The sequence below is a fragment of the Suricata suricatta genome, chromosome 2 (assembly GCF_006229205.1).
Source record: "Suricata suricatta isolate VVHF042 chromosome 2, meerkat_22Aug2017_6uvM2_HiC, whole genome shotgun sequence".
NCBI lineage: Eukaryota > Metazoa > Chordata > Mammalia > Carnivora > Herpestidae > Suricata > Suricata suricatta.
This window is the reverse complement of record NC_043701.1, coordinates 135,139,499-135,166,685: the sequence shown is the minus strand read 5'-3', so window position 1 is coordinate 135,166,685 and position 27,187 is coordinate 135,139,499. Positions and strand designations below refer to the sequence as shown.

Below are 27,187 nucleotides of genomic sequence, written 5' to 3'. Positions count from 1 at the left end.
CAAGTTTTGTTGAAGCACAGTTTTACAAAGTACTATTGTAACAAGTCATCCAACTTTAGGATCCCTGGACTTTTAAACATGACCTGAAACCGTATATATCACTCTCCCTCTTAACCCAGCAGTCATGCTCACAAAAACTCTCCTACAGGCAGTCTGGCACTTACTTAGCAAAAACCTGTAGTTACTCAGTTTATTTTAGGTGGAGAGGGCCCAGTGGTTGATGCAGGGTTGTCTCTGTATGTGAGACAGAACCTCTTGTGCAGTTTTGAAAAGAAAAATAAAAAATGTCAAAAAATACTTACACAAGGTGGAATATATTTACATAAGAGAGTTTTATGTGGATTATTTTCTGAGGGTTTTCAAAAGAGATTATAATTTGTTAGGGTAGATTTTCCTGTGGATCACCTCCCTTGCCTGGCTAATATATATAGTCATTTATCTAGTTACATTGTAACCAGGGTTGAAGATTTGTTAACTCTGCCCCAGTACTCCAGTTTATTTGATTAGTCCCACAACAAATGTATAACCATCATTGAATGGCTTGATTAGAGAGCTTGTCATTTATATTTGTACTTTCTTTCTTTTCAGTTAGCACTGATTAGTATGATACTTTGGAATGATATCTCTACCCTCACCTACCATTAGGAGACCTGTTAGAATACTAATAGTTAGCAAAAGACAGCCGTAGTATTTTTTTGTTCTTTTTTTTTTTTTTTAAATTTGGGTATTCTTCCTGCTGTGAAAGGAGTACTTTAGTATATTATTAAAATGTAAGAGCTTAATTAGTTTTGGGCAGTGCTTGAATATGTTTAATTTTACTAATAAATCTTAATTAAATATTTTTAGAAGTCAAATCATATATTTTCTTGCAAATTATAGAAATGCAACAGACCTTCATGGCAGGGATTCTGCTGATGAATTTTTTTTTTTGAAATCAGTATGCTTCTAAAACAACTCCTTTCAATAAAGCTGTTTTATAACTGGGAGTACTCTGGGGCCTTTGTGCCCTGCTTGCAAATGTAAGTTCTGGGCTGACTGATCACATGCTTGGGGGCAGGACTCTGCCTGCTATTTGTTCTTGGTGACTTGACTTGGCCTCTTCCCTGAGAGAGGGGTGGAGATCTTTCACTGTCTTTTTTTGCCTTTGGTTTTGGGAACCTTTGAGATCCCAAGGATTTTAAAATTGATTCTTGAATTCAACTGCTCAGTTCACACAATAACTTTCTTTAAGAGTGTGTCTTGTTTAAGGAGGAGTTTTGCAGGTCTTGGAATTCTGACTTAAGGATTCAAACAATAACATTGTTTTGGTTATTCTCTCAAGTACTACAATTGTGTCTTCTTGTGCTCCTTTTGACTATACTGCAAAGGAATGTTTTTTAGGGCCGGCTCTCTGTTTGGAAACAGCTGCTATCCTGCAAACCTTATTGTTACACTGCTGACCTTTGTCATCAGGAATGCCCCTAGAGAAAACAACCTCCTAATTGTTTTTCTTAAGCCTCTATGCAGTTTGTGATATGCACTTTCAAGTTATTTTTGGTTACTTTCTTAAGTTTACCTTGTTTACATTTAATTGGAGGCTCCATCTTTTTAGCTTTATCATGAATTGTCAGCTCTGAGCTCCTGGTAGGTGGTAAAAAGAATTGTCCTCCCCCTGTTACCCTGTTCTGCGGGGAAGCCTTTGTGGTTTAGATTCACAGTTTCCCATTGTTGCTAGATGCAGTTGTCTCCTCCCTCCCATACCCTTCCCTCCCTGCTCCTCGAAGCTCTTCCCTTGGCCTTCCTCATTCCTCCATCCCTTGCTCCACAGATGCCCTTGGAAATGCTGGAGGTTGAGCATGCTGTCTGGTAAGTAGTGTGCTGTGGCAGAAGTGAGTGAATGGAAGGATATAGTCTTTGTCTCTGGTCAGTCTTTGTGAAGTGTTGCTTTGAATAGCAAAGGTTTAAGCTTTGAAATTAAGGGTGTTGGACTCTCTTTACTTTCAGGAGAGCTTCAATTTTTTTGCTCTTCTGTTTTAATTATTAAGGCTTTGGAGATTTGATGTTTATCACTGGTTTAAGAAGTATTCTCATAGACTTTCTTGAGCTTATTAAGATTAAAGTAGGTGTTACAGGTTTAGTATTTTAAACTTACTTCAAATAGAAGGTTTTTTAGTATTAACCTATTGATAAAAGTAACAATGAAGAAAAGATCTATTTTGTGGATAAGCTGGAAAGTAGTATTTGCTTCCAGAAGCAGAGTAATTCTTTTTTCCTCTCAGCAGAATGTTTTTGGCAAAATTCATAAGATTATAGTAATAGGTTGTTAATTCTGGGAAACGGTTTGCTGAGTACTTCAGGATAACAGATGCTTCTGGGAATTATTTTTTTGGAAAGTTAGATTTGTTCATTAGCCCCTGCTTTCTTGAGGTATGAGATCTATAATCATTTTGAAAGTAAAATATTTACTATTTGGTGTTCAGATTGAGTCAAATATCACTTTCATAATGGGCTTTTTATTTCTTTGGATTGTATTGATCCTCAGCTAAGAAGTTGTACATGTGTACACCTTCAGTTCTCAGAAAGTATTGCTAATTAAAATAATTTTTATGGTAGACAGTGTGAGGGAAAACTTGTTCATGGGATGTTATTGCTGTTCAATTGAGTCATTTATCCAAGTGATAGTTGCACTTGTACTGTAATGATTTCCTGAGTTTTTACATGTGACAGGTGCTAGTTTCTATGCTAAGTACTTTGCATTTACTTCTAATTACCAGTACAATTCTGCCAGGCAGGTAGTAATATCCCTCTGGGCAGCATGGGTAGAAGGAACAAGGTGTTTTCTTTTCTGAAAAATGAGAATAATCCCTATTTGGCAGATTAGTTTTGGGAATTAAGGGGCATTCTGGTCTGGTGCCTAGCTCAGAGTTGGTGTTCATTAAGTGGTGCCTGCTATTCTAATTTCACAGCTAAATAACTCGCTGTAAGTCTCTCAGTTGTGTCAGACCTAGGATTTTACCTGGCTCAAAACCTGGAGTCTAGTAGCATGATTTTGAGTATTGTGGAGGCTTTTAGAGTAGATTTCAGTAGATCCTTGCCCATTCCTCCCATCTCCTGTCTCCATAGAGGAGGGTTCTTTCTTTTTCTTTCTTTCTTTTTTTTAAGTTTATTTATTTATTTTTGAGAGAGAGTGAGAGTGACAGAAAATCCCAAGTGGGCTCTGCACTATCAGCACAGAGCCTGATGTGGGGCTCTAACTCACAAACTATGAGATCATGACCCAAGCCAAAATCCCATTCAGATGCTTAACCAACTGAGCCACCCAGGCACCCCGAGGAGGAGTTCTTTATAGATGCCCTTCTTTTCTTGCTATCCTCTGTCACCTTCCCAGTCATGTGCTTGGTCTCTGACACTGGAGTTGCCTGTGCCATTCAGTACCAGTGTTCTCCCAGCAGAAATGAGTCAAGTCAGTGCAGTCAGTGGCTTCCCTTCCTATTTTCCTCTTGTTGATAGAGCCACCATACTTTTATTATTGTTTGTGCTGAAAGAATTGGGTAGTGGTGTGTTTATAATGATTAATAAATAGAGCATCATTGAAATCAAGCATTTAAATTAAGAAGCATTAGGAGTTTAAAAAATTAGGGAAAAAAATCTCTAGTTCTAAGTTGTCGAGCCAGAGGATAATATAGGACAATTTCATGCAACTCTTAGTTATAATTTTGCCATTTTGGGGCCTAATATAATTGCTATGGATTCTCTTTCCTTTAACTCCTGCTGTTAACTAATTTGGTGCTATTAGCAGTGTGTTTGAGAAAGAATATTGTGTTAGTCCTTCTGGCCATAGAGTATCTTTCTTCCATAGACCCGGGAGAGAGAGAATATGTCCCAATTGGTAAGGAGCCGTATTTAGACCATCCTTTGGAAAATGAGTTAATATAAATGACTACTCCTTTCTGATAGGGTATGACTATCATTAATCTCTACTACTATAAATTGCCAGCAGAATGGCTTCTTCAAATAGGTTGCTGAGTGAAAAGGATTCACTTGTGTTAGGTAGGACTAGGAAGATGGGAGTGGAAAAAGAAGTAATATTCCTTATTGAGCAAAAACCTGGGTGTATATATAGCACAGGTGTTCTGAGGGGATTAGTGATAAATGAGGTTGGAAACGTGCATGGGTTAAGATTATAGAAGGCCATTTAAGGCCAAGGAGTTTTGACTGTATTTTGTCACTGAAATTTTGTAAGCTAAATAGTAATTGATCAGAGTTTGCTTCTAGCAATATTTTATAGACAGAATTAGAAAGGGAAAAATGGTTTGGAAGTTAATATAGTAATCTAATTGTTTTCTTGGGGCACCTTGGTGGCTCAGTTGGTTAGGTGTCTGACTTCGGCTCAGGTCATGATCTCATGGTTCGTGGGCTCGAGCCTCGCATCGGGCTCTGTGCTGACAGCTCAGAGTCTGGAGCCTGCTTCAGATTCTGTGTCTCCCTCTCTCTTTCTCTGCCCCTCCCCTGCTCATACTGTCTCTCTCAAAAATAAATAAAACATTAAAAAATATTTTTTTAAAGAGTTGGCATGCTCTACCAATTGAACCATCAGGTGCCCCCTGTCCCCCATCATCATCATCAGAGCTCCTATTTTGTACCTGGCCCTAAATATTTTGCGTATATAATTTTGTGGAATAATATATATTATAAGTAGTAAATGACCTGAAAGTGATAGAACAGGATTGGAATGTAGATTCATCTTATTCTTTAATCATCATCATCAGAGTAATTATGCCTCACTTACTAATACAAGGTACTGGGCTAATTAAATGTGTACATTATTATATTTAATTCCCACAACACTTCCATGATTTAGATGTTATTTATTAATCCCATTTTACTGATGAGATGCCTGAGACTTCAATAACCAATTCCATAATTTGGTTAAGATGATACAATTGTTAGTTGTTAGGTGGTGGAGTCCAGATCTGTTCTACTTCACTAATTCTGAACTCTAAGTTGTATAATTCATATTGTGTTCTCTGGGAATCGTACCCCTTGGATCACCACTGTGAGCATGATGTTTCCTGAGGTTATGCCATGTAGTTGGCCCTGCAGAGCCTGCACTTTTAACCACTATGTTCTTTCTACTATCATGCTGCTTCCCTCAGAAGTCAGTAAATTATCTTTACAACTCTGGATCCTTATAAGAGTCGTTTCTGTTTCTTTTTTTTTTTTTTTTTTTTTATGTCTTTGTTTTATTTTCAGAGACAGAGACCGAGAGCGAGTGGGGAAGGGCAGAGAGGGAGACACAGAATCTGAAGCAGGCTCCAGGCTCTGAGCTGTCAGCACAGAGCCTGATGTGGGGCTCAAACCCACGGACTGTGAGATCATAACCTGAGCCGAAGTTGGACACTTAACCAACTGAGCCACCCAGGCACCTCGCAACTATCATTTCTGAGTTTGTTTGTCTTTGTATTTTCTTTGTAATTGGTTTTGGAAAATTTATTTACATGACAGTTTTCTAAGTTCTTATAAAAGGAAAAATAAGGCTTTCTATTTTTTATCAGTATACAGTTCTTCTTGTACATGATGTAATAGTCTGAAGCTGCCAAAGTCCAACCCTCAGGAAATTGTTTGAGTTGAGTAACTGTATTCACTGGGGAGTTTGAGATAATCAGCCCATAAATCAACAAATAGCTTAGCTTTTTTAATGGTTGTAGATGTTTATCTCTTTATTTTCAAGCTTGAATCAAAAGCAAATATTGATTCAATTGATAGTCTCCATTAGAAAAAATCTACAGTGTCACAAGCTAGATATGGGCATTAAGGGGGCTCTTTAAGGAAAGTCAGAATTTATCAGGGTGTTAGAATTTGTTGTTCTAGGTACTTGCCCCTTCAAACAAAAAGTTTTTTCTTTCAGTTAAACTTTCAGTGATTTAGTGCTTATATATTCAACCTCTGTGTAGAAAAAATGATGTCTTTAAGGAATATATGCTATATAGTCCATGCACACAAGTAACTGTAACATGAGGAAATGTTCCACATGTGCTGAGGGCACAGAAGAGGATGAAATAAGTGAAAATGGAAAGGTGGAAGAAGAAAAGAATCTGGGAACGCTTTTTATTTATTTATTTTTATTTTTGAAGAAATTACAATTTTTTTGATGTTTATTTTTGAGAGAGAGTTGTGCCTGTGAGCTAGCGGGGGAGGGGCCGAGAGAGACTGACACAGAATCCAAAGCAGACTCCAGGCTCCGAGCTGCACAGTGCCTGACCAGACTTGAACCCACAAGCTGTGAGATCATGACCTGAGCTGAAGTCTGACATTTAACTGACTGAGCCACCCAGGCTCCCCAAGAAACTTTTTAAAGTTTATTTATTTTGAGAAAGAGAGGCAGGCAGAGAGAGAGAGAATCCCAAGCAGGCTCTCTGCTAACAGCACAGAGTCCCAACTGGGAAGGGTGGGAGGGCTTAGTCTCCCAAACATGACCTGAGCCCAAATCAAGAATCAGTCGCCTAAGGTCTTCTAACTGACTGAGCCACTCAGGCACCCCTGGGAATGTTTTTGATGCAGCTTTTGATGGTAGGATTCTTAGGATTTTTAACAAGAAGAAATGGACAGGAAAGGCACTCCTGGTAGAGGTAATATTAGAGCCAAGGTGCTGAGGAAGTAGAGTACAGAGCATATTCATTATACAGAAAAGAGTCCAGCTTACCTAGAGCGGAGGATGAGTGAGGGGCATATAATAGGTGCTCAGTGAAATTTGTGATCAATGAATGAGAAAATAGAAGTTGTAGCTGGAAACAGTGATAGGATCTAATAATTTTCAAACTTTGTGCAGGCGCCAGACATATTGAATTCAGTTTATAAATTAATAGTTAATTTTACTGGAAGAATATGTGTATATAAAGATATGCAATATAAAAATCAGAATCATGAACATGAGTCAATAAGAAAAAAAGAGCTGTCAAATTAGGTCCGGTTGACTGCTTTCTTTTTTTTTTCTTTAAGTTTGCTATTTGTTTTTGTTTTTACCCTATTAGTTGTAGAATAGGAAGACAAAAAATTATGGGACAGAAACTTGTAAAAAAATCCATTCATCCATTAATTTCCCCTTTTATGAATTGGAAAAATACCATTTTTCTCTAGCCAATAGAATGTCCCTACTGGGAGCCATTGAAGATTTTTTTAAAATATTTTTTTTATTTTTGACACCGAGAGAGACAGAGCATGAGAGGGGGAGGGGCAGAGAGAGAAGGAGACACACAACTGGAAGCAGGCTCTGGCTGTCCGCACAGAGCCTGACGCGGGGCTCGAACCCACGAACGTGAGATCTGACCTGAGCCGAAGTCAGAGGCTTAACCGAATGAGCCACCCAGGCGCCCCTGAAGCTTTTTAAAAATGATAGTAATGTGGTATTTTAGGGGTCCTATTGTAATTACTTGTAATTACTTGTAGGATTGGAGGCTTGGCAATGAGTCAGTAAGGTGGTGCTTTGGTCCAGAGGTGGTGAGGATCTGAACCTTAGCAGCAGCTACAATGAGAATAGAATGAAAGGAAATAGACATCTGAATCTAGCCCTCTGTTTCTAAAAAGAAATAGTTACCAATTCTTAAATAGCTTTCATATTGTTAGTATATTAGATGTCTTCAATGATTGGTTACCTCTGGTCCAGGGTCCTTTCATTGTATTGTTAGGGAAAATGAGCTTAAATCCCAATTTTAGTTTTACTTAAGAAAATTATGACTTGTAAATAATATATCCATGAATTGTGGATAATTTAGATAATAGAGAAAAGGGTATAAAAAGTTCATAATTCCATCACCCTAATAAGACCCTTGTTTTTTTTGTTTGTTTTTATTCATGTGGATTTAAAAACTTTTCTAATAGTTCATTCTAGGTAAGTCATATTCTGAGAAACAGGTTCCTGAACTGATAGAAGAACCCATTAACTGCTATGCTCTGACATTAAACATAATAAGCCCAGAGATTTCACATGAGGCTTCATTGGACTCCAGCTTACCAGGATCACAAACTACGTCAATGTTTCTTCTTTTCCTGTAAATCTTAGTCCACCTACCTTTATACATATAGATATTAATCTTCCAAATGCGTCTACTCCCTTTTGGGCTCAAGGTTCCATCTCCTTCAATGAATTATTTATACAGTTTGGAGGTTTTTTAAAAATTTTGAACCAATTTTGGACTTATAGAAAAGTGCAAAAATAGTTCAAGAATCTTCATATATCCCTCAGCCATTTTCCTCTAATGTTATCATCTTATATAACCATAGTACAATGATCAGAACCAGGAAATTAGTGTTGGTACAATACTACTAATAACTAAAAACCTTTTTAAAATTTCACAAGTTTGTCTTCCAGTGTTCTTTTTTTGTTCCAGGATATTACCTAGGTTCTCACATTGCATTTTAGGTGTTTTTCTTCCTTAGTCTCCTGCATTCTGTAAAAATTTCTTAGTCTTTCTTTGTCTTTTATACCTTTGACATTTTTGGAGAATATTGATCAGTTATTTTGTCAAATGTTCCTCGATTTGGATTTTTCTGATGTTTTCTTATGAATGGACTGAGATCATATGATTTAGGCAAGAATACTCCAAATAATGTTGTGTGCTTCTCAGTGTATTATTACAATAGGATTCCTGATGTTAGTATGTATTATTGCAGGTGAGGTTGACCTTGATTGTTGATTAAGGTGATTTCTGCCAGGTTGCTCCACAGTAAAGTTAATAATATCTTTTACCTTGCAGTTAATAAATATTTTGGTGGAGATTCTTTGATGGTATCATTTTATATAAATGTCATGTTCTCCACACATGAAATTAGTAATGTTTACTTAGAGACCTCAATGAACTTTATTTATTATGAAATAAATTTTCTATCCCATTCTAAGCTTCCTACATCTTTTATGTGGTCTCATCAAAGGGTCCCTAGGATCTATAGCATCAAATAATTTCTATACTTCATTGGTCTCAGCTACATTCATATCCCATTCATAATGAAGTCTCCAATGCTAATAACCTGTAGATCTAGGAACCTCATTTACGCCACTGTCTCTTAGGGTGACAGGCTCCTCCTGGCCAAGTGCTCCTCTGGGCCTCATCTCTCTTTATGCCTAAGCCAGTTTCATTTCAGCAAACATTTGAATGACTATTTTGGGTTTTTTAGAAACAGAGGCTAAGAGATGACTTTGTTGATGAGGAATACAGTAGGGGATAATTAGATTAGCTTCTGCTGTAGTCTGGTTTATTACTTTGGCCTGAGAAAAATGGCAGCACATTTTGAGATACTGGATACACTTGTGGAGTAATTATTCTTTGTATTTCGTTAATACAGAGAAATAAAAATATTTCCCTAAATTTAATTAGCTTCTAGAGCATTGCTTCTAAGATTAGCAGTCTTGAGCTATGATCTTTTAAGTTTTTTTTTTTTTTCTTTTGAAAGAGAGAGATGGGGAGGGGCAGAGAAGGAGAGAGAGAATCCCAAGCAGTCTCTGCACTGTGAGTGCAGAGCCAATATTGGGCTGTATTCCATGAACTGCCAAGATCATGATCTGAGCTGAAATCAAGAGTCTGACACTCAGGCAGGTGAGCCACCCAGGTGTTCTGAGCTATGATCTTTTAAAATTAGGTCTGTTGGGGTACCTTGATGGTTTAGTCAGTTAATATCTGACTTCAGCCCAGGTCATGATCTCACAGTTGTTGAGTTTAAGCCTCGCATCAGGCTCTGTGCTAACAGCTCAAAGCCTGGATCCTACTTCAGATTCTGTGTCTTCCTCTCTCTCTCTGCCTCTCTCCTGCTAGTGCTCTGTCTCTCTCAAAAATAAATAAACATTAAAAAAAAAAAGCCCTGTCATTAAAAAATTTTTTTAATGTTTATTTTTGAGAGAAAGAGAGAGAGTGTGTGTGTGTGTGTGTGTGTGTCTGTGTGTGTGTGTGAGTGAGTCAGGGAGGGGCAGAGAGAGAGGGAGACACAGCAGCTGAAGCAGGCTCCAGGCTCTGAGATGTCAGCACAGAGTCTGATGTGAGGCTCAAACTCACAAACTGCAAGATCATGACCTGAGCCGAAGTTGAAGTGTTAACCGACTGAGCCACTGAGGCACCCCAAGCCCTGTCATTTTTATTTTGTCAGCTGTGGATCCTCAGTAGAATTATTACAGTGGGCTCAAGAATGCAAAACCCAAATGTACATCAACAGTACAATTGACCTATTTAGTGCTAATAAACCTAATACAATGAGTAACATACTAGATGTTGCTTTGATTAGTAAAATGCAAATTTATTGGTATTACTGAATTTATTATTTTTTAAATGTTTATTTTGAGAGAGAGCACGAGTATGCATGTGCACATGAACTTGGGAAGGGGGGAGAGAGACAGAGAGAGAGGAGAGAGAGAGAGAGAGAGACGAAGAGAGAGAGAGAGAGAGAGAGAAAATCCCAGTCTCCACACCAGCGAGGAGCCCACTGTAGAGCTTGATCTCACAATCAGGAGATCACGACCTGAGCCAATATCAAGAATTGGATGCTTACCAGACTGAGCCACCCAGGTGTCCCAGTATTACTGAATTTCATTTATTTATTTGTTTATTTTTAATTTTTTAATTTAAAAAAATTTTTAAAAATTAAAAAAAATCTTTTTCTGTTTTTTATTTATTTTTGAGAGACAGAGACCGTACAAGCAGGGGAGGGTCAGAGAGAGAGGGAGACACAGAATCTGAACCAGGCTCCAGGCTCTGAGCTGTCAGCACAGAGCCCGATACGGGGCTCGAAACCATGAACTGTGAGATCATGACAGAGCCAAAGTCAGACGCTTAACTGACTGAGCCACCCAGGCGCCCCCTAGTATTACTGAATTTAAAGTATCTCTTCATTTATGTATTTTCTCAAGTACCATACTATAGAGGTACATACATTTTCTCTAATAGGATTCAGATTCTCTGGGTCCTAAAGCTCAAATAATTCAGGGGGGTCCTGCTTTTTTTTTTGCTGTTAATTTTTTTTTAGTTGTAATGTTTTGATAAATATTAACGTAAAATATTTTTGTTTTATTAACAAATCAATTAACAAAATATTTTAATTTTGATAAGGTCTACTTTATTTTTCATTTAAAAATTAATTTATTAATTAATATACATCCAAGTTAGCATTTAGTGCAACAATGATTTCAGGAGTAGATTCCTTAAGCCCCTTACCACTTAGCCCATCTCCCCCCACCCCCCCACAGCTCCTCCAGCAACCCTTTTGTTTGTTCTCTATATTTAAGAGTCTTATGTTTTGTCCCCTCCCTGTTTTTATATTATTTTTACTTCCCTTATGTTCATCTGTTTTGTATCTTAAAGTCCTCATATGAGTGAAGTCATATATTTGTCTTTCTCTGACTAATTTCGCTTAGCATAAGTTCCATCCATGTAGTTGCAAATGGCAGGATTTGATTCCTGAGTAATACTCCATTGTGGATATATATATATATATATATATCTTTAAAAAATTGTTTTTTACATAGTTTTAATTTATTTTTGAGAGACAGAGAGAGACAGAGCGTGAACAGGAGAGGGGCGGAGAGAGAAAGAGACACAGAATCCGAAGCAGGCTCCAGGCTCTGCGTTAGCAGTCAGCACAGAGCCAGACATGGGGCTCGAACCCATGAACTGTGAGAACTGAGCTGAAGTCGGACGCTCAACCGACTGAGCCACCCAGGTGCCCCTAAACCATATTTTCTTTATCCATTCATCCATTGATGGACATTTGGGCTCTTTCCATACTTTGGCTGTTGTCAATAGCACTGCTGTAAACATTGGGGTGCATGGGCCCATTTGGAACAGCACACCTGTATTCCTTGGATAAATATCTAGTAGTACAATTGCTGGGTGTAGGGTAGTTCTATTTTTAACTTTTTGAGGAACGTCCATACTGCTTTCCAGAGTGGCTACACCAGTTTGCATTTCCACCAGCAGTGCGAAAGCGATCCTCTTCTCTGCATCCTCACCAACATATTTTGTTGCCCGAGTTGTTAATGTACCACTCTGACAGGTGTGTGGTGGTATCTCACTGTGGTTTTGATTTATATTTCCCTGATGATGAGTAATGTTGAGCATTTTTTCATGTGTCAGTTGGCCATCTGGATGTCTTCTTTGGAGAAGTGTCTATTCATGCCTTTGCCCATTTCGTCACTGGATTATTTGTTTTTTGGCTGTTGAGTTTTGTAGATTTTGGATACTAACCCTTTATCTGATATGCCATTTGCAACTGTCCTCTCCCATTCTGTTGGTTTCCTTTTAATTTTGCTCTTTCCTTCGCTGTGTAGAAGCTTTTTATTTTGATGAGGTCTTTATAGTTCATTTTTGCCTCTGTTTCCTTTGCCTCTGGAGATTTGAGTAAGAAGTTGCTGCAGCTGAGGACAAAGAATTTTTTGCCTGCTTTCTCTAGGATTTTGATGGCTTCCTGTCTTATGTTTAGCTCTTTAATCCATTTTGAGTTTATTTTTGTGTATGGTGTAAGAAAATGGTCCAGGTTCATTTTTCTACATGTCACTGTCCAGTTTTCCCAGCACCATTTGCTGAAGAGACTGTCTTTATTCCATTGGATATTCTTTCCAGCTTTGTCAAAGATTAGTTGGCCATACATTTGTGGGTCCATTTCTTGGTTTTCTATTCTTTTCCATTGATCTGAATGTCTGTTTTTGTCCTAGTACCATACTATCTTGATGATTACAGCTTTGTAATACATCTTGAAGTCTGGGATTGTGATGCCTCCAGCTTTGATTTTCTTTTTCAAGACTGCTTTGACTATTTGATGTCTTTTCTGGGTCCATACAAATTTTAGGATTGTTTCTTCTAGTTCTGTGAAGATTGCTGGTGTTATTTGGATAGGGATTGCTATTTTTTTAAATGGTTATTTATTTTTGAGAGAGAGAGACTGAACATGAGTGGGGAAGGGACAGAGAGAAGAGGAAGTCACAGAACCTGAAGCAGGCTCTCAGCTATCAGCACAGAGGAGCTGACACTGGGCTCAAACTCATGAACTGTGAGATCATGACCCAAGCAGAAGCCAGAAGCTCAACCAACTGAGCCACCCAGGCACCTTTCAGGGGGTCCTGTTTAAGGACAACATTTTCTTAAAGCTCTGTTTATTTATTTATTTTTAGTAATCTTTGCATCTATCATGGGGCTTGAACCCATGACCTCAAGATCAAGACTCTTGATATCAGTTTGGGTCATGATCCCAGGGTTGTGGGATTGTGTAGGGCTCAGAGCTGAGTGTGGAGCCTGTTTGGGATTCTCTCTGTCTTTCTCTTCATCCTTCTTACCCTCCCTCCCACTGTTCTTTCTCTCTCTCTAAAATAAATGAAAGGGGTGCCTGGGTAGCTCAGTTAGTTAAGCGGTTGACTCTTGGTTTCAGCTCCAGGCATGATCTCACTTGATTGAAACCCAAGTCAGGCTTTGCAGTGACAGCAGGGAGCCTACTTAGTATTCTCTCTCTCTCTCTCTCTCTCTCTCTCCCCCTCTCTCTCCCCCCTCTTTCTGCCCTTCCCCCATTTGTGTGCACAGACACTCTCAAAATAAATAAATAAACTTTAAAAAAGTAAAAATATTAAAAAATAAAAGTTTTTTAAAGTGAAAAATAGATATGGGGGTTTGAGGGGCTGTGCAAGAGAGGGGGCCTGAAACTTAATTAGTTTCTTCATAAATCTGCCTCTGGATGTGGGGTGTGCAAGAATGTTAGGACCCAGTTTTCTGTCATTTCATAAATGGAAAGGTTTTTAGCCTGCCCATAGGAAGCTAGTGTGTTCATATTGGAAATAATGTGGGATGTACAAGTTAGTATCTCTTACACACAAGAAAATAACAGGTGATAAGATGGCATGCTTCTTTCCCAATTGTGACTTCTAGCTTCCTGGAAGTTTACCTGATATTAAAGTCAATGAAGCAAAGCAAGCTGTTTTGTTGTAGTGAGTCCCAGGAGCTATGTAGTAATGATGATTAAATAAGTATAAAGACGATTAAAAGTTAAATAAATACAAGTATTTATATTCAGATTTTCTATTTCTTCAAGATTCAGTCTTAGTAGGTTGTATATTTTAGGAATTTATCCATGTTTTCTAGGTTATTTAATTTGTTGGCATATAAGTTTTCACAGTTTCTTTCTTTTTTTTTTTTAATTAAAATTACTTTAGGTGTGCTTGCGTGGCTCAGGTCATGACCGCACAGTTTGTGAGTTTGAGTCCCCCATTGGGTAAGCTTGAGCCCGCTCTGGGTGAGCACAAGCCCACTTGGGGTAAAAAACGCAAACCCTGTTTCATGTGAGCTCGAGCCCTGCTTTAGGTGAAGACAAGCCCCACTTTGGGTTAAAAAAAAAAAAACAGGGGCCTCACTTCAGGTGAGCCCTGCTTCTCTCTTTCTCCCTCTGCTCCTCCTGGGATTCTCTCCCTCTCTCTCTCTGACCCTCCTGGGATTTTCTCTGTCTGTCTCTCTCTGCTCCTCACTCACTCACTTTTGCTTTTTTTCTCTCTTAAAAAATTTTTTATTGTTTTTTTTTCTCCAAATTTTTATTTAAACTGCAGTTAGTTAACATAAAGTGTAATACTGGTTTCCCCTGATAGAATTAGTGATTCATCACTTACATACAACCCCCAGTGCTCATCACAAGTGTCCTCCTTAATACCCACCACCTGTTTAACCCATTCCCACCCACCTCTCCTCCTGCAACCCTCAGTTCTCTATAGTTAAGTCTTCATAGTAGTTTCTTACAATTCTTATGATTGCTGTGTTATTGTAAATGGCTCCTTTTTCTTTTTCTTTTTTTTTTTTTTGTAGTTTATTTGAGAGAGAGAGAGAGAGAGAGAGTGTGTGTGCATGCATGCCAGTGGGGGAGGGGCAGAGAGTGAGAGGGAAAATTCTACAGCTCATGATGTCAGCCTGTCAGCATAGAACCCTAGGTGGGGCTCAATCCCATGAACCCTGAGATCATGACCTGAGCTGAAATCAAGAGTCAGATGCTTAGTGAGCTACCCAAGTGCCCCTCTTGCATTTCTGATTTCATTTATGAGTCTTTTGGTCTAGCTAAAGATTTGTCAGTTTTGTTTATCTTTTCAAAAATCCAGCTCTTTATGTATCTTTTCTCTTTCTAGTATATGTTAATTAACTTGATTATGGGAATCCTTTCATGGGGTATACATATATCACATCATCACGTTTTATACTTTATTATATACTACATTACACTTTTATTTGTCAATTATACCTTAATAAAGCTGGAAGAAAATTATGAACAGACATATTTAGGGTTCCCCAGAGTCTATTCAGCAGTAGTGTAATACAGGTCACTATAACTTATTCAGAGTTGAGAGCAACACACTAATAAATTTCTTAGATGCTCTTTCTCTTCTTTCCACCTTTGATTGATTACTTCATAGTTTTAGGACCCTGCTGGAAACTAGTAAATGTGGGTGAAGATGATGATACATTTTCTGTAGAGTGGGAATAAATAGCTACCAGGAAGCCTGCTGTCTCTTAAGTTTGTTTTAGTCTAGGACTGTTCTCTGCAGAATGATGAGAGTTCATTGGTTGCTAAATCAGTCAGAGAGGAGTACTGAGTAATAGGCTATGGAGCATTTTAAATTTAAGTTTGAATAAATTTGCATATACAGCGTAGTTACCATTAATAGGTGGTTATTTTATTTATTTTTAAAATATAATTTATTGTCAAGTTAGCTACCATACAGAGTATACAGTATGCTCTTAGCTTCAGGAGTAGGTTCCCATGATTCATTACGTACATACAACACCCAGTGCTCATCCCAACAGGTGCCCTCCTTAATGCCCATCACCCATTTTCCCCACCCCTCCCTGCCTTCCCCATCAACTCTAGGTGGTGGTTATTTTTAATCATCATCTAATGACATAAAAACTAATAAGCAAGATTCTCTGTTGAAACTGTGTGTGGGTACCTTCTTTGGAATAGACTGCCACTGAACAAATAATAGATGCTTACTAAGTTTTAAAATTTTTTTCTTTTTGGAGTCTGCTTGGGATTCTCTCTCTCTCTCTCTCTCTCTCTCTCTCTCTCTCTCTCTCTCTCTTTCTCACCCTCACCCTCTCCGTCTCTCTCAAAACAAATAAACATTAAAAAAAAAAGAATATCTTGCTCGATAAGATGAAAGAATTATATGGAAAGTTTATATATATATATATATGTAGTTCATACTTTTTCTATATATATAGGTAGAATCACAATTTATAAACAGAAAGATGGATTATATGACAAAAGAAACTTTGGTAAAATTTTGTGATAATGTATCCCATGATAACAGATATATGGATATAACACAATTGGCTTCTGACCTCCATCCATTCCCCATTCTCAAATGGGATGAGATAAAGCTCATCTTTTAGAGATTGAGGGTACCATGGGATTCTAGAAACATTGGCATAATAGAAACATTAATTGCTCTTAAAATTATAGAAAACTTATTTAGGAATTAAGAAGTAGGGGTGATCTCTTTAGGCTTGGGGTGGCCAAAGAAGGTTTTCTATGGTTTTTACAAAGAAGCTGGTTTACATAAAGAGGGGAGGAAGGATATTTAATATCTCAAGTAGATAAAACAGAATTAAGGTCATAGAAATGGAAGAACACTTTGGGAAGAATATTCATATAGGGAAATAGAAGGAGATAAATATAAAAAAATTTAAATTGGATTGTGTTATTAAGAATCAAGCTAAGAAGTTTGCACATTATTTTGCAAGAGGGATTATTTTGGGAAACTTTTTTTTTTAATTTACACTTTGGAATATACTTTTTAAAAGCAATTTAAACATCTTTGGTAATTTACATAAAATTACCAAAATTTACATAGAAATACCAGAATCTTTTTGGTATAGAGTTCTGAGTTTTGCTGAATATATAGAGGTACCATAATCAAGATACAGAACGGTTTCATCACCCCGGTACTGCCCCTTTGTAATCAATCTCTACCCTTACCCCCAACATCTAGCAACCACTGATCTATTTTGGCTTTTAATTTTGACATTTCTAGAATGTCATGTAAGTGAAACCATATAGTGTATAGCCTTTGAGTCTGACTTCTTTCACTTAGCATAGTACATTTGAGATTCATCAATGTTTTTGCGTATGACAGTGTTCTTTATGTTTTGTTTTTGAGTCCACTGTATGGAAGTGCTATTTACCAGTTGAAGAACTTTTGGGTTGTTTGCAGTTTTTGGTGATTATGTGTAAAGCCATATACAGGTTTTAAAGCTTGTATACAGGTTTTTAATGTGAGCATCAGCTTTCATTTCTTTTGGGTAAAATACATAGGAATGGGCTTGCTGGGTCATATGGTAAAAGTATATTTAACTTTACTTGTAAAATGTACAAAAATAAGTAATGAGGCATATTAAAAAGAAATATTAATTTTTTTAAAAGCAATTATGTATAAGTGAATTGGAATGCCAAGAGACAGGAGGCCAGCAAGGTTAATCTTTTATAATAATCTAAATGGGAAGTAAGTGTCGTGTAAACTAGGGTGATGACAGTGGAAGTGAAAAAGAAGGATCAATATAAGGGATTTTGAAAGGAGAACTGGTAAGACTTTGTGACATGGATAGGGAAGGGGGGATGGATAGGAAGGAGTCCAAGACTACAGAGGTTTTCAGCTTGGGCAATTGGAAGTACCATTAGTTTAAAAAAAAAAAAAAAGATAATCAGAAGAGGCATTATATTGGGGGCAAAGGAGGTGGTTTCTGATTTGGACATGCTGAACTCATGAAAGTGCGACAATGTGTAAGTATTTGGTGATTTGGTTTTAGAGTTCCTGTGATTTGTGATTTGCCAGACCAGAAGTGATGGTTGAAGTTATGACAAAAAGGGATGAGAAATACCATGAGTGGAATTGTAGAGGTGAGCAAGAACTTCTGATTTAAACGTTAGGCAATACCTTCTTTTAAGAATGCAACAAAGGAAACGAAAAGTGCACTGTCAGTAGGAGGAACCAGTGTTCTGGTTTGTCATTCCATTTTATTCATTCTCTTATTTTCTTATTAATTTACCCACCAAATCCAGGATTGTATAGCCTCAAGACAGTAAGTGTTAGGTGCTGCAGAAAAATTAAGAAGAATGAAGCCTGTGGAAAAAGCCAGTAGGTATTTCAATTAGATTTCTTTAGATAGCGATGTTCCATGAAGGAAAATTGTGATGGTGGAGTGAAGGATGAGCACCATGCCCTGAAGAGGTTGATGGTGAGCATGAAGAAGTAGCAGTTGTAAATTATTAATTGTGGAGACATTTAGCAGTGAAAGGTCCAAAAATATATAGGACAGTGGGCATAGGAGTTAATAATTTCAAGGTGGTGTTTGTTGTTGCTGTTTTTGTTTTTAAGGAATATAGGGTATCTATATGAGGTTATCTTTAAATGAAAAGAAGTTATGAGGAGGAAATATTTGAAAGGTAATAGTAACCATCATTTATACAGTAATTACTGTATGTCAGACATTGAATTAGCAGTTTGCATGAATTAACTAGTTTTAAAAAAAGTTTTCTGGGGTGCCTCGGCGGCTCAGTCAGTTGAGCATGTAACTTTGGCTCAGGTCATGATCTCACAGTCAGTGAGTTTGAATCCCATGTCAGGCTCTGTGCTGACAGCTCAGAGCTTGGAGCCTGCTTCAGATTCTGTATCTCCCTCTCTCTCTTTCTCTCTCCTGTTTACACTCTGTCTGTCTCTCTCTCTCAAAAATAAATAAATCTTAAAAAATAAGTTTATTTTTTTCAGGAGTGGAGGGGCAGAGGTGGGGACAGATTTGAAGCTCAGCGCTGACAGCAGCAAGCCTGGTGTGGGGCTCAAACTCACGAACCATGAGATCATGACCTGAGCCAAAGTTGGATACTAAACTGGCTGAGCCATGCAGGTGCCCCTGAATTAACTAGTTTTAATTCTTATAATAACTAGCAAGATACATAGTTGGGAATTATTGACATATGGAGCATACCAAGGAATTGAGGTAATTTCTTGTTGATTTATCAGTGCACATACAGTTTTCTTAAGTAAATTACAAGCAAACTGCTTTATAGAGTAATAGATACTTGAAATGGGAGCAACTTTCCTGGTTAACTCTTTGGGTATCTCATTGTAGTGCAGTTTGACTTCCTAATATTTGGGTTACTTTTGGCATTAATCACTTGTAATGGGGCTACTCCTCTTTCTTTAGAAACTGAGATACTCTTCATGGTTTTTCCATTTGAATCATTGATCAGTTGGACATGGTCATTCTTTGTAGACCTTCTAAAATGTTACCCTGTTCCTTGTAATAGGCTCAACTGTTTGCCTTTTTACAAATAGAAAGTTAAGCTTTGTATTTTAAAAATAATTGTAAAATTCTAATGTTTCTCCAAGAACATAAATTGTGCTAACATATCATTTGTCCTATGTGAGGGATTTGTTCTTTTTATACAATTAGAAGACATATTCCTAGTGGCTTACAACTTTCTGGTATCCTGAGGTCCCCAAAACAAAATTTACACTTAAACTTTTAGGCATCACAGTTCACTTGTTTTAGCAGAACTCATTATTCATTCTTTGTTTTGAAAACTTTTTAGTACTTTGGCATGCCTATTACATTAAATCTCATCTACTGTGTAAAATAGGTATTCTGTCATCTTTTTAACGGACCCAGAAAACAAAGTTCAGGACACTTAATAGTTTAGGATTACCCAGAATAATAAAAATATGGAAGTTGAACCCATGTCCCCTAACTCCGAGTCTAGTTGGGCTCCTGTTTGTATATATCATAATTATATTGCTTGCTGTTACAACAGCTAGACATTATACTGTATTTTGAGCTCTCCTTTTCATAGATATAGTATCGGAGCTTTATTTTATCCTCATATCTAATACTTTTGTTTTATTGTCATGTCAGACTTTTTTTGTATTTATCTTTCTCTTCTCTCTTTTCTTTTTTTAAATTTTAGTTTGGGATTGCTGATAGCCTCTGGCATGGTTATTATCTATTAGCTTAATGATTTTAGTCATTTTTTTCATTGAATCATGAATACTGTATATATTACAAGGTAATTTATGTAATTTTAAATTCTTTTTTTTTAGATATCAGTTCTCTTTCAAATTAAAAAAATGATTTAAAATTATAGATAAGTTATAGGAAATGGTACAAAGAACTCCCATGTCCCTTTCAGCCAGATTTACTGGTTGTCAACATTATTACTATATTTATTTTACCATTTTCCCTTTCTCTTTGTATTTACATATACACACAACCACACCCAGATAGTTGTAAGCCACTAGGAATATATATACACATATTTTTTCTTCTGAACAATTTCAGAGTACATTGCAAATATTATGATATTTCACCTCTAAATACTTGAGTATTTATTACCTAAGATGTTTTATTTATTTATTTATTTTTAAATGTTATTTTATTAGAGTAAGTGGGGGAGAGGCAGAGAGACGGGGAACAAAAGATCCGAAGTGGGCTCCAGGCTGACACCAGAGAGCCTGATGCAGGGCTCCAGTTCACAAACTACAAGATCATGGCCTGAGCTAAAGTCTGCTATTTAACCCACTGAGCCATCCAGGAGCCCTGATGTTCTGTTCTTTTTAAAAATAGGTTGTTTGGGGTGCCTGGGTGTCACAATCATTAAGCATCCAATTCTTGCTTTTGGTTGGCACAGGTCATTTTCTCGTGGTTCGTGAGATCAAGCCCATCATAGGGCTCTGCACTGACAGGGCGAAGCCAGCTTGGGATTCTCTCTCCCTCTTTCTTCGCCTCCCCTGCCTCCCTCTTCCCCCATGCTCATACATGTGAGCGCATGTGTTCTCTCTCTCTCTCTCAAAATAAATAAATAAATATAAAAAAAATAGGTTGGTAGATTGATGGGGGTATAATTCTTAATTGACTTTCTTATATATCTTTAGTAGATGGTATAGTAGAAGGATTTTGCGGTTTGGTGCTGGACCTACAACTTAAGTGAAATATTTTGTCATCAGTATTTCTTTGGATCATTTGTTACTGCCTCCTTTGGCCTTGTTCTTTCTGGCTCTCACCTCTAGTTTCTGACACACCTAGCACAAGCGTGAGAGCTTATTGCCTTACCCTACATAATGCTGCCATTCAGAGCCTGAGAATCTTTTTTTCTGTGTCTGTTTTTTCTCCCCCTTTGCTGCCTAACTCAGGGGTGTGTATCATAGGGCAGGCTGAGTTTCAATAGCTTCTAATGTGGATACTGGAAACCCCACCTATCTGCCAAGTCCTTTTGGCTGTGAGCAAAGTGGAGGCTTGGTATGTCATTCCTCTGCAGCAGTTGAGCTGAAGGAATGCTGCATGGCTTGTTGGAAGTTGCTTAGTAGCTTTGAGTGGGGTGTGTATGAGAGTGTATATAGAGAGTTGAGGGTCTTTTAGTCTGTGTGGGAGATATGGAATCCTTCTTGGTGCCATGTTAATCATCAGGGAGTATTTATTGAGTTCCTCCTTATGACCAGCACTGTGATAGGAGCTTTTGGAATAGTATAATAAAATACATAAATAAGTCACAGTTTAATAGTCGAACAATTGTAGTTCTGCCACCTAGCAGTTTGCAAGTTAATGTCTTTAAGTCTCCCTCTACTCTTCTGTAAGGTGGGTACTATTAACACCTACATGATAGGTAAAGAATAAAAAAAGAATGTAAGTATAGTGTTTAGCTGTTGTCTGACACTAGTTAGTATTTCATTTCATACAGTCATTCAGGATTTATGACTGATACCATATAAAACCAATAGAGAGTAATAAAAACAAATAGAGGATAATATGACACTACAGTATATAGTCAAATACTTTAATTGTGACATGTAGATTATAAATAGTCTGGGAATTTGGAGAAGGGAAAGAACAGTCTTGTGCAACCATTTAATGTTCCTGTGCCTCAGTTTTTCCACTGGACACACTGTGGATAATGCTAGATGATCTCTTAGAGAATGATTAAGATGTTTTAGCATTTTTAATTTTTTAGATGGTCATATGATGATAGGGAGTAAGGAAGGGAGAAGCTTGGGGAACTGTTGGAAATCAAATTTAACAATATTCTTAATTTTTTACTTATGTTGACATAGTAGCCTTATATGAAACCTTAAAGCTGGAGATTAGAAGATTTCCTTCTAGTAAAGGTGTTTGCTTTGGTATTTCTCCCCTGTTGCCCCACTGGCATTTTAATTAGTTGATAAGTAATGTTGGTCAGTGGATTGCCTCTGATTGTGAGTGCCTCAGATATAATCTGAGGATTAAGTTATTTGTAACCCAAATTATCTCTCTGATCCTCTGGCAAAAATAAAACATACAAACAAACAGGGCAGGAGAAGATTTAGTTCTCTTGGACATGATATTAAGGGCATATGGTTTACTTGCCATGCGTTTTTCTCTGAGATGGGACATTTCCTCACAACAGAGCCCAGAGTGATAACTTGGCCTTCCCACCTTTAAATAGGCTCTCATAGCCATGAACATGTAAAACACCTCTAAAAATTTCTTCACTCATAACATCTAACAGAAACTGTTCCAATTCTTAATTTGGTGTATGTTTACTTGGTAATATTTTTGTTAACTTGATTTTGGAAACTGTATTGGGTTTTTGTTTTTGTCCTGATCAACAGTCTTCTAGAAAATTTCAGAGAAATTTCCTATAAAAGTAAGGCTACTCACACCCTTTTATTTCCTCTTTAGTTTGAGCATTTCTCCTTTTTATTGTTAAGGTTTGGTTTTTTTTTTGCATTTTTTGTTTGTTTGTTTTTGTCATTGTTTGCCAAGGTTTCAAGTTTATAGTGAGAGGTGAGGCAACATTGATCTTGGCAGAATCTAGCACAAAGCCAGGAGAGTCATTAAGTGACGCAAGCTTTCAGGTTTTTTTTTTTCTTTTTGTTAAAGCTCTCTGGCACAGCTGGCTATTCTAGTCACAGAGGAAAAGAAGAGAAGAGACTCTCCGAAGTTCTGGATGGAATGATGGAAACTCTTTGGGGCATATTAAACAAGCAGCAGCAATAAGAACAAAAAGCCCATATAATTCAAACAAAATTTCTTACCTTTGTGGAATCTGTCAGTTGCTTAGAACTTGAATTTTTACTTCAGGCAATGATGGGACAAGGCAATAGAAGGTGAGGAGGGTTGCATTGGATTCTTGCTTATCTGTCTGCTTCTCCTTCCAGTTGGAAAAAATCTTCAGTCCACAAGAAGCATCATCAACAAGCCTCTAATAATACATCCTACTCTGATCCTGGTTCTGTTGGAATTGAGGACTGCAGCCACTTCGCCACAATTTAATGGAGACAATTCAAGAAAAATAGAAGGACACAATACCTGAGGGGTTTCTCTGTGTTTGTACTGTGCCATGTTAAATTTTGGGCATTGTTTGGAGCAAATGGGGGACAGCTCTGTCATGTGGATCTAAGAGGATACCTGAGTTCCTTGAGCTACATAGATGATGTTTGGAAGGTTGTAAACTCAAAATATTTCAACATAGATTCATTGAATTCTGGATTCTCTTTCACAAATCAGAACTTCAGCAGACAGAAACATTTTCCCAAAAAGATACAAAAATCTTCTCTGAAGTTTTCAAGCTAAATGTGAACAATAATGTCTTGGAAAAGAAATTATTTTTCAGGGGGCCGTGGTAGTGTTCAAGGGATGTTTGCTCCTCGAAGCTCAACCTCCATAGCCCCCAGCAAAGGTCTCAGCAATGAGCCAGGACAAAACAGCTGCTTCCTCAACAGTGCCCTGCAGGTAAGGGTAATTTCTTTATTTTTGGTGAACTTTGACTTTTAGTTGCAAATGCTGTTTCCAATAGCTCTTCTAAATATAATCCTTGATGGTCTCTGTTTGAGGTCAGTAGCCTGAGATCATTTCTAAGTTTATCTGTGTCATCTTAGGTAAGTCATTTATCTCTGAATCTCAATTACCTCATTTATATAAAAAAGGGATTAATAATGATAATAGAAATAATAACTGTAACTACTACTACTTACCTGCCCAAAGGGGAAAGAAAGTACATGAACTAAAAGATCTTAGTACTTGATTACTAACTTTTTTCTTGCTTCCTTTTTTTTTCCTTTTGAGACAAAGATGTCTTATCACCCTACTTGCTTTTCTGTAGAAAAGAAAGCAAAGTTCTTTCTACAAGTCACAGACCTTTCAAGTACATTACTTTTGTCTTACATAGGCTCTTAGCATACACTGAACGGAGTCCAGTCTTTGTCTATTTCTTCATCCCCTTCTTCTGAGCTCTGCGGTAGTAGATTATGATTGGTGTCTAGTCAGATATGCTTAAACAGAGCTAGTGGAAAGTAAATTCCCCTAAGGGTGTGATTATCTACTCGAGATTTTCCCTTTTGGTGTTGCTTACCATACTAGTGATCTCAGAATCTCAAGGCTTCCTGTCTGCCTGGTCAGGCCCATAGTATGGTTAAGTTCATTCCTTTTGGCCTAACTTTCAAGTAATTACTTTCCCTTCTTTTCTGCTTCTCAAGTAAATAAAACTTGCCACCCAAGAAAATTATACTTGGGTAAAATATTATCTTTATGCTTCATGAGAAAATATCTTACTGTGATAGAAGAAAAACAAGACAATGTATTTGGTATAAAAAGTAGTGGACTGGGGTGCCTGGGTGCCTCGGTTGATCATCCGACTTTGACTCAGGTCATGATCTCACAGTTCATCAGTTCAGAACACACATTGAGTCTGCTGCTGTCAGTGCAGAGCCTGCTTAGGAGCCTCTGTTCCCCACCCAGCAATCCCCCCACCCCTCCTCCACTCACACTCTCTCTCAAAAATAAATACTTAAAAAAATAAAAATAAAAAGTACTAGACTTATGAATTAGGAACCTTGGATTCTAGTTTTAGTTTGTCTATAGACTAGCCTTGTGACTTTGTACAGGTAATAGTATGTCACTTTACTCATTTATATAGTAAGAATTTTGCTAAACTTATTTGTGTAATAAAGTTTCATATCCTCTATTTGTTTTCAAATTTTTATTTGAAAACATAAAATTCTATGCAGTCAAGCCTAGAGAAAGAGTTTAACTGTATTTCCTAATTACTACTATAAATTCATGCAGTTGGGTGGGGTTGGTTAGGTTTTTTTCCCCCAGATGATACATATGGGTTTTTTGAGTGACACTGCATAAACTAATAATACTTTTTACATTCTGAAGCAGGCAAAAAAAGGTATTGATGTAGGGGTGTGTGTGTGTGTGTGTGTGTGTATGTTTACCTCCTTCCAGGCTGTAGGCCTGTTTTTTATAATTCTGTTTCTTTCTGTATATGTTCTATCTGTATGGAAACAATAATATTTATGGCTTTCTATTCTAATTTCCAGTGCCATGTGGAACACATACTACACACACACTCACACACACACACACACTTATGTATACTTAAAGATTTTGTCATTGATGGTTTTGGAGTGCCTGTTGTAATCACATTGCAAATTGAAAATAATTGTTTCTATGAACTAATATTCTAACTTTATATATGAATATTTTGTTGGCCACAGATGTGTTGAACCCATTCTGTTTATTATAAAAAGGTGTTAGTTATTTGGGAGTATAGTGTATTTCCCAGAACTTTTGGAATATATACCTTGAAAACATATAAGTAAGAAGAGGCTCCTGAGCTGTGCTTTGTATGTTTCCCAAGCAAGAGTAGCTTGGGTGGTGCCATTGGTTAAGTGTCAGACTCTTGATCTCAGCTCAGGTCATTATCTCATGGTTTGTGAGTTCAAGCCCACATCAGGCTCTGCACTAATGGTACAGATCCTGCTTAGGATTCTGTCTCTCCTCTCTGTTCCTCCCCTGCTTATGTGCTTGCTTGGTCTCTCACTCTCAAAATAAATAAATTTAATTAAAAAATGTTTCCCAAGCAAGAGGAATATCCTAAGGTATTAGGCTATATATTACATTATTTATTTTTAAATTAAAGTCCATAGTTTATTCAGATTTCTTTAGTTTTTGCCTAGTGTCTTCTGTTCCAGGATCCCATCCAGGATACCATAGTTACATTTGTTTGTCATGTCTCCTTAGGCTTTTCTTGGCTCTCTTTCTTTAAATTTCCTTGTTTTTGATGATCTTGATAGTTTTAGGAGTAGTACTAGTCAAGTATTTTTGTAGGATGTCCCACTATTGGAAAATTGTTTGATATTTTTCTCATGATGAGACGGGTTATGGGTTTTTGAGAAGACCATAAAAGTAAAGTGCCATTCTCATCACATCATATTTAGGTTACGTTCTATGAATATGAATTATCACTGTTGATATCACCATTTTTTAAATTGGTTGACATGAGGAGGACACATCTCTCAGAAAGGTCCAAAAATTGAGAAATCTAAATTTTGTCTAAAGACAAAATTCCACACTATAATTTAAGCTCCTAAATAAGGTTTCAAATACCATATGATTTAACTTCTGTGTGGAATCTAAAAAGCAAAACAAATGAATAAACTAATAAACAAAAAGTAGAATCAGACCTATAAATGTGGAGAACAAACTGGTGGTTGTCAGAAGGGAGGGTGAAGAGGGGGATGGGCTAATGGGTGAAGGGAAGTAGAAGATACAGGCTTTCAGTTATGGAATGAGTAAGTCATGGGGAGGGACACCTGGCTGGCTGGCTATAGATCATGTGACTCTTGATCTTGGGGTTGTGAGTTTGAACCCCACCTTGGGTGTGGAGGTTACTTCAAAAAAATATTTTTAAAAAAGGTCTTGGGAATAAAAGACACAGCACCAGGAATCTAGACAGTGGTATTGTGATAGCATTGTATAGTGACAGATGACAGCTACACTTGTGTTGGTGAGCAAAGCATAACATACAGACTTGTGGAATTACTATGTTGTACCCCTGAAACTAATGTAGCATGTATCAGTGATGCTTCAAAAACAAGTTTGTTCCAAAAAGCAAATTGTTTCTTGTGTGCACAATTAAAGTCAACCCTTATTCTGCAGCTTTTAGCCCTTAAATTTTCCCTTCAAGATCGCATTTGATGTATATTATACCTTACTTTGTGTGACCTTCTTTTTCAAATTAATGTATTTTTCAGAATATAGTCTTCTGTACCTTGTGTTAACTACCTCACCATTTTTGACATCTGTTTTAATATCCTAGAATGAGTTTTCTCTTGGGAATATAAATATATTTTGAAGTCATTACCTATGTTTGTTTGAATTCTTGAATTAAAGAT

General features: G+C 37.2%; 1 protein-coding gene across 8 annotated transcripts in view; it reads left to right on the top strand.

The window, feature by feature from the left end:
- Window positions 1-1,520: 1,520 nt before the first annotated feature.
- The window catches only part of USP54 (ubiquitin specific peptidase 54), an 83,624-nt gene continuing 57,957 nt past the window's right edge, over window positions 1,521-27,187 (top strand). For 2 of the 8 annotated variants that reach the window (XM_029931935.1, XM_029931936.1), the window contains exons 1-3: window positions 1,521-1,623; window positions 1,808-1,845; window positions 23,165-23,738. In XM_029931935.1, coding sequence (XP_029787795.1) covers window positions 23,592-23,738 — 147 coding nt within the window. In that variant the 5' untranslated portion in view covers window positions 1,521-1,623; window positions 1,808-1,845; window positions 23,165-23,591. The remainder of the gene's footprint in view (window positions 1,624-1,807; window positions 1,846-23,164; window positions 23,739-27,187) is intronic. The other 6 variants (XM_029931931.1, XM_029931929.1, XM_029931934.1 and 3 more) reach the window with 5 other exon arrangements.